Genomic DNA, 8,787 nt, shown 5'->3' with positions numbered 1-8,787 from the left:
ATATATATATATATATATATATATATACATACATATATGTATGTATATATATATATTATTTAGCATTCTCTCTTTCTCTCTCTCTCTCTCTCTCTGTATGTGTATGCTTGTGTTTACTGAAACCATGGAGTTGGAGTCAAAAGTTCAAACGTGGAGCTAATGACAATATTAATCGGAAGAAATCAATCAATTATGGGATGATCCTGACCTCTATAACGAATGATATAAATGACTGGAATATATAAATAATATGAACAATTGTAATAGATAGATGCGTGGGTGGACGAATGAGTTTGTGTGTATGGATGAATGTATGGTTGGATAGATGTCTTGCACGTACATATGTATACATGTATGTATGTGTGTATGTAGGTATGCATGCATGTATGTATGTGTGTGTGCATGTATATATATGTACATATATGTGCATATATGTATGTTTGTATGGATTTATTCATGCATGTATGTATGTTTGTATGGATTTATTCATGCATGTATGTATGTGTGTATGTAGGTATGCATGTATGTATGTGTGTGTGCATGTATATATGTGCATATATGTATGTTTGTATGGATTTATTCATGCATGTATGTATGTATGTTTGTTTGTGTATATGTATGTTTGTATGGATTTATTCATGCATGTATGTATGTATGTTTGTGTATATGTTTGTATGCATGTTTGTTTGGATGTATAAATGTACGCATATATGAATATAGGCCTGTATACACACATATATAGGTGGCAATTTAGCAGTGTTATTACAATATGAAATACAGTACCATGTGGTATTCATTCCAGATCTTTGTGCTCCGAATTCAGTTTTTGCAGATTTCATCTTTGTTTTCCATTCTTGCAGAATCTTGCAATAACTGGAGTACCCACTCTGTTCTAGGATAGACTCTCTCCCCACCCTCTCTCTCCAGAAAGAAACCACCTTGGTTTAGGCATGGGAAAGGATGGACCAGCTCCAAAGAATTCGGAAAGAAAGATTACTATTCACTAAGTACTGAAGGCTGTAAATGATACCACTTATACTACACACACACACACACACACACACTTCACATTGTATCCCTACTTCTGTCCCTTATGACCTCCTCCTTTCTTACCTACCCCTATTTCCTTTCCATCAATCCCCCACTCCAAAATTGATATTCCCTGATTCTACCTGATCTAATCATTTTTCACATTCCTTAAACTCTAGTGCAGTGGTTCCCAGTTTTTACTTACGGATCCCTTTTTGAGAAGTGGGACCCTTAAAAACATCAAACATTAAAAAAAACTCCCATTATATTTTTACAATTAAATATTATTAAGAATTGTATTAGCAAAAATTGTTAAAATATTTTGAGTTTTATAGAAATATAACCAGTTTATTGTAGAAGTACGTGGCTCAGTGGTTAGAGCATCAGGCTCACAATCTTGAGGTAGTGAGTTCAATTTGTGGACTTGGCTGTGTGTTTTGTTCTTGAGCAAGACACTTCATTTCACATTGCTTTAGTTCACTAAGCTATAGAAAAGGAATTGTGATGTAACTGGTCTCAAGCTGTATTGGTCTTTGCCTTTCCCTTAGATCATATCGGTAGCATGGAGAGGAGAGGCTGGTATGCATGGGCGACTGCTGGTCTTCCATAAGCAACCTTGGTCAGACTTGTACCTCGGAGGGGAACCTTCTGGGTGCCATCCCATGGTCATTCAGGACTGAAGGGGGTTTTTACCCTATGTACATATAATGGTGTGGAGAGTGGAGGCTGACATGTATGAGCAACTGTTGGCCTTCCATAAACAACCTTGCCCGGAATTGCATCTCAGAGGGGAACTTTCTAGGTGCAATTACGTCTACAAAAAAAAAAATCTTTATTTACAATGTCCAGTTAGCAAAAATTCTATAGATTTAGCAAGGTTTTTTTTTTCTTTGCCCTTTGCTTTAGATAATTAAAACTAGTGAAATGAATATACCTGATTTGGAAATCCTGTTAGGGTTGGTGACAGGAAGAGCATCATGTAGCTGTAGAAAATTTGTTTCATTAAGTTTCATCTAAATCATGCCACCATGGCAAAACAGATGTAAACATGACAACAATCTTTACAACGACTCACCGTACCACCCCTATCACTAAATATGTGCTTCTATTAGAAATCAATATGATGTAGACTGTTAGCAAATCTGATATTTCCTGAAGAAATTAGTTTAGTTTTCCATTTGAAGTTATCGGTCATTGTGATGTAAGTTGGTGAAATATGATATTAACTCTCTTAGTTATCGATCCGTTAACAAACTGCGAGTCACTCGATGTAATGTTATGATTTGTCTGGCTACTATGTAAGAAAATATAACAGATAGGCACAGGAGTGGCTGTGTGGTAAGTAGCTTGCTTACAAACCACATGGTTCTGGGTTCAGTCCCACTGCGTGGCATCTTGGGCAAGTGTCTTCTACTATAGCTTCGGGCAGACCAAAGCCTTCTGAGTGGATTTGGTAGACAGAAACTGAAAGAAGCCCGTCGTATATATGTATATATATATATATATATGTATGTGTACGTGTTTGGACCCCAACATCGCTTGACAACCGATGCTGGCGTGTTTACATCCCTGTAACTTAGCGGTTCGATAAACTAAGTACTAGGCTTACAAAGAATAAGTCCTAAGGTCGATTTGCTCGACTAAAGGCGGTGCTCCAGCATGGCCACAGTCAAATGACTGAAACAAGTAAAAGAGTAATGAAGAAATGCAGGTATAGTTAAAAATTTTGTTTGACAACTACTGAGTTTCAGGTTCAATTCCACTGCTCAGCACCTTCTGTGGCCCTGCATTAACAGATATCTTATGAGTGAATATTGGACCATGGAAACAGTGTAAAAAAGTCTGTTGTATGCGTCTGTATTATGCATGTATGTGACTACCTGCATGTGCCTATGATTGTTTGATAACCAGTGATGGTTTGTTTATGTCCTGGTAAGTTCACAGTTCAGCAACAACATTGGTAGAATAAGTACGATACTGAAGATAAGTTCTGCAATTAATTTGATTGAATAAACTAAACCCATTCAAAGCAGTGCTCTAGCATGGGCTGCAGTCCCATGATTGAAACAAGTAAAAAAATAAAGGTCATCCTTCTATTGTTTCTTTAGTTCCAGACCAACCCTTTTCAAGCATACTTGTAATCAAAGACATTGTAGTCCGAACCATGCCAGCATGGAAAACAGATTTTTATTGATAATGATGATGGTAGTAGCAGTAATTCTAGCTATGACCACCATATCTTGACTGTTTACCTCAATGGGGCCTAATGATTGAGATGTTTGTTTCATAACCATATGGTCCCAGGTTCAATCCCACTGTCTAGCTTCTTGAGCTTCAGATCAACACATACCTTGTGTGTGAAATTTGGACAAACAGCAAGTGTAGAGAGGACTATCAAATGGATTTAACCTGTAACTCACAGTGTTGATCTGATTTTTACCTGAGAATTACCTTAAGGTACATGGTCATGTGAAATACTGAGCCACCTATATGTTAATTCAGGGGCAGATAATTTAGTTGATTGAACAACAGAATCCTCTATGTCAATCAAGGGAGATCAATCACTACCACCATCTCAGATCCCATTATTCAATATGTCCATTATTCCTTAAAGCTGATAGAATGACATTTGATGATTTCAGAGAGATTTGGCTGCTGTCTATAGTGCATCAAGTTAGAATCTTGTGTTTCAGTCATTGGTTTTGACTGACTGAATTGTTAGGGCATAAGACAAAATGCTTTATAGTTATTAGTTACAACCATAACAAGGCTGAAAAGATGGTGGATAATCTTGTGGGCTTCTGCTGGACTTCAAAACTTTAGCCATCAAGTTCACTGAGGACCCACTTAACCCTTTCATTACTATATTTCTATTGAAATATACCTTTTTTGTTTCAATTTATTTTGAAAAATGAAGTATCTAGTAAAATAATTTTATCATTGTTGAGTTGGTGATTGGAACAAAGCATAAAATTTTGATGGAAGGTCTTAATCTAAATCATTTTAAACCAGACAGTTTGTGTAATAAAACCCAAAAGCAATTTCAGGTAGGTTGGTATGAAAAGGGTTAATGAATAAATTAAACTTATCTGTTATTCAAATACATTCTATAAATATTTTGGTATTAGATATTGATGTAATCCCTCTGTGAGAATGGTCAGGATGCAGGATTAGGTGGAAATACATTGTGGCTCTAATCATTTTGTTATCTTATCTCATTTGGTTGCTTATCAAACATATATTGGAAGTGAACCATTCTAAGAGAAAAGAATCGATTTTTCTCACTCTGCTACACTGTCAAAGCTGTACATCTTTGCAAAACCCAGTCTGTGAATTCTATCAACTGATTATGCATATTTCTTTGATGAGACAACGAGCTATACTTAAGATTAACAAAATAAGACTATAGATATATATTTTTCTTTGTATTGAGATTAACCATGGGATTTAATTGCATAGATTTGCCATTCTGTAGGCAAGGCAAGATTTATTAAAGAGATCTGTACTGATTTTATATTTGTAGTAAATCTCTTCCAAGAAAGGAATTATCAGAGAATTTTAACCTTGTGTCATCTACAAGGATTTTTAGGGACTTGAAATATGTTATTAAAATTAAATTCATTTTCAATTGTCTTTCCAAATAAATATGTAGGTTAATTCATCTATTTCCTGCCTCTGATGTATTAATGAAATATATTGAAATATGCTGTCAATTATTTATTAATAATTATTGTTTGCATATTTTTCTATTTATTTCCCCATAAATAGAAACTCAGTTAACAAACTAATTCAATTTCCTTACTAATTCTCTTAAATCAATTAACCCTTTCATCATTTTATATAATCAACTTTGGATTTTGCTTGTGTTAATCATCAAGTTTAAACATTTATTAATTATTGCTTTCACTCTATTCATTTCCAATTTATAATAAATATGCCAATGAAGATATCTTAAATACGAAACCAAATTTCAGATTAAGAAACTTTAATTATGTAACTACAATTATATTAATTCCTTGGCTTTATTGATTATTGCACTTAATCAAGCTGAAATTTTAATGTGAAAGATCACTTATGAAGTATTACTTACATACGAAGTCAAACTTTTTAACAATTATTTTGAATATTTTCTTAAAACCATGAGTATCAGATTTACCTTTAACTCTGGAATTTCTTGTACCAAAGCTAGAAATCAATATAATCTTAATCACAAACTCTGGCTTATTTAACAAAACTTTTATATATATATATAAGAGAGATGACCACTAAGTGGACATCCATTTTGCTAGAAGACCACCTATGGTCTGACCGCTAAGAAAAGATTGTGCTCAAGAAAATTCAGCAAACACCAGAACATAAGTGAGCAAGACAAAAGAAAAGATATATTCTTCTAGCAAAATGGATGCCCACTTAGTGGTCAACCCTCTTATATATATTTAGCATAATTTTTCTGAATCTTCAGATTTTTCAATTTGCTAGGCCACTGGTTTTAAATTAATATTAATCAAATTAATATTCAATTTTTCACCTCTATTACGTTATTATTCTTAAAATAGTTCTAAATTAATTACACTTTAATATTTACACACACCCTCACACATGCATGCACACACAGAGAAAGATATATATATATATATATATGTATGTATGTATTTATGTATATAATGTAATATAATGATTCCATCTTTAATCTCCATTTGGTCAACACCTCAAATAGGAAATTCTTCCCTGAAGATAAACGTTTGTGATATCTGATGATGGAATTATGTTACAAGCATTATTTTGGACTACCAAGTCCCCAGAAACAGCTGTTGAACTCGTAAAACTCCTACTCAACCCCCTTTTTAATTCCTGTTATCATTTCCATACTATTGACTGCTTTGAATTCCTTCTGGATGGTTGAGGTACCCCAGAGCTGAGGTACTTTGTGTATTGTAACCAGTTAAGTTTGATACAACAATTGACTATAGGGTAAATTATGCCTCCTAAAATTCATTTCCATTCCTCCTTGACCAGCTGGAAATCTTAGCTGATTCTGTTATTAGCCTTAAGAGCTCTGGATTTTTTTCTCTCGAAAACTGAGAACTATTTCACAAGATCATTTGCACCTTTGCTCACAACACCTCTCAAATTTACCTCTATGGTAAGGACTTCAGCTTGGAAGCCACATTCTCTCAATCAGATGGCTGAGGTGTCACGTTTTTCAGTTTCCAGCATTCTGTTTTCATATGGCACATTGGGTTCAATTGCAATCTCTTGTATCGATAAATGCACACACACACACACACACACACACACACACACACACACACACATACACACAGACATATATACTACACATCCACACAAATTGGTGTACATGAGAAAATGTTAGCAAAAGTTAGAACACTCTACTTGGTAGAGACTTGCTAAAGATTTGCTTTCATTTAATAGTTTCACAAATGTACATGAGTTAAAGCATGTGCCATTTCCCTTATATATGTGTATACATACATACATACATACATACATATATATATATATATATATATATATATATATATATATACACACAGAAAGATCTTTTTCGAAGTTATTAACTATTTAAAAAAATCATTTTGGAAAGCAGAATGATGTGAGCCTTTTGGAAAGGATTTACTTATCATATGTAAGCACTTTTGTTCCTATATATATATATGCAAATACACACACATTTAAAGCAAGTTGGAAGTCTTTGTAAAATTCTAAACAATGACACCTAAACTTACTTCACATATTGATTTTTTTGCATATGTATATATATATAAAATTCAATTTTAATTTTGTTTTACAAGAATTCTCAAACAAATATTGTTATTTTTATATTATACTATCTTTCCTTTTATTACATTTGTAAGTAAGTAGATATATATATGTATTTTACATTTATGTGAATTTACGAGTACAACAGAAAAAAACAAAACAAAAACCTACATTTCTAATTGTTTAGGAATTGATTACCTCCATGAAGACCTTAGAGATAATTACGTAAGATTTAACTAAATTATAAATAAATGTACACATCTGTGCTAGCTATTGTTATGTTATATATTGTAAACAAGAATGTATACTCTCTTATATTTATTTTTTACACCTGCATGTTTTCTTGTAATTTTCTTTTTCATTGTACTTTACTACATATTTATTATATTGTGTTAAATGTTGTACTCTTGTATTTCTTTTTCCTATATTTCATATATTTGAAAATATTCTTTACTTTGCACAGAATTATTGTTAATATATTTTTTTTTCTTTTTTTATTTTGTGTGTGTGTATATATATATGTACAGAAAAAAATTTTCATTGTATGTAGTATACTGTGATACTGTGCTGTGTTTTCATATGATTTTTGTTTGAGAGGCATACATACATACTTACACTCATACATGTGTGTATTTTATAAGCATGTAGATATTGACTTTTAATACATGAATGTTTATAACACTGCATGTCTTTTTGCTTTTCATATGTGTGTGTGTGTGTGTATATATATATATATATATATATATATATATATATAAAATATAACATATATATATATATAATGTGTGTGTGTATATATACATATATAATATATATATAATGAGTGTGTGTATATATATATATATATATATATATATATATAATATATATATATATATATAAATAATACAGAATGGGACAAGAATACATACATATATATATGATTAACCTATGCTACATAAGTATTTGTATATTTTATTATAGAATCTTTATGCACACACACACACAAACACATATATATATATATATGTCTAAAAATTCAGGCAAAAATATTGTTTCCGGATTTTTCTTGTGTGAATTTTGTACAAGTATATTTATATCCTGTAGAAATATATAAGTGTATTTATCTGTATGCATGTACAAATACAGATATGCATGTATATAAAAAACAAATCATGAGAATTACATATATTCTGTGTGTGTATCTATGCAATTTATGAAAATGTATCTTTGTAAAGTATGTATATTTATACAGAAATTTATATATATATATATATTTAGCAGAAGCAACAGAATGACTCAAGGGCTGAGAGTTTTGTATGTTGGCACTTACCAAATATGCAAAAGTTTTGGCCCTTCAGCCACTCTGTTGTTTTTACTAAATATTAATAAAGATATACATACACTCATATTTTGAGTTCTGTTTTCCCTGTGTGCATCACCATACCTATAAATTTATATGAACATATTTATATATAAACATCAGAATGTTTACAGTGTGTGTGTGAATTTAAGTCACAGTATGTGGATTCAAGTAATCTGGTGATACTCATTAAAAAGGCTCTTTAATGTATCATTCTACAAATCACATAGAATACATAATATTATACAAAAGAAAAACAGAAAGAGTGTATAAAATTAATACATACTTGATAAAATAAATTTTATCATAGTATATTTCTCTCTTTCTTTATAATATTATATGCATGCATATATATATATATATATATATATAATAATAATATTAGGGACAAAATCCAAAATTACAGGTAAAAACTCAATTAAAATCAATTTATAAAAAAATAAAATTAAATTGAGCTTTATAGATAAAATATATATAAAATATATAGTTTTAGGGAAAATAACCAAGTTTCAAGAACTCATCGATGAAAATCCACTATCACATATAGAAAAATTAACAATTAAAAGCTCAATAAATGAGTATAATATAAAGCAAAGTAAATATCATAAGGTAAAGATAATAAAATGATTACACGT

General features: G+C 31.2%; 1 protein-coding gene across 1 annotated transcript in view; it reads left to right on the top strand.

Annotated features, from left to right (window-relative positions):
* The window catches only part of LOC106876825 (neuroendocrine convertase 2), a 304,096-nt gene that overhangs the window by 160,452 nt on the left and 134,857 nt on the right, over positions 1-8,787 (top strand). The window contains exon 5 of the mRNA XM_052973735.1: positions 6,998-7,035. Within this exon, the coding sequence (XP_052829695.1) occupies positions 6,998-7,035 (38 nt within the window). The remainder of the gene's footprint in view (positions 1-6,997; positions 7,036-8,787) is intronic.

This window comes from Octopus bimaculoides, chromosome 16 (assembly GCF_001194135.2).
Source record: "Octopus bimaculoides isolate UCB-OBI-ISO-001 chromosome 16, ASM119413v2, whole genome shotgun sequence".
NCBI lineage: Eukaryota > Metazoa > Mollusca > Cephalopoda > Octopoda > Octopodidae > Octopus > Octopus bimaculoides.
Note: the sequence above shows the minus strand (reverse complement) of the source record. Positions and strands in the feature narration are given on the sequence as shown.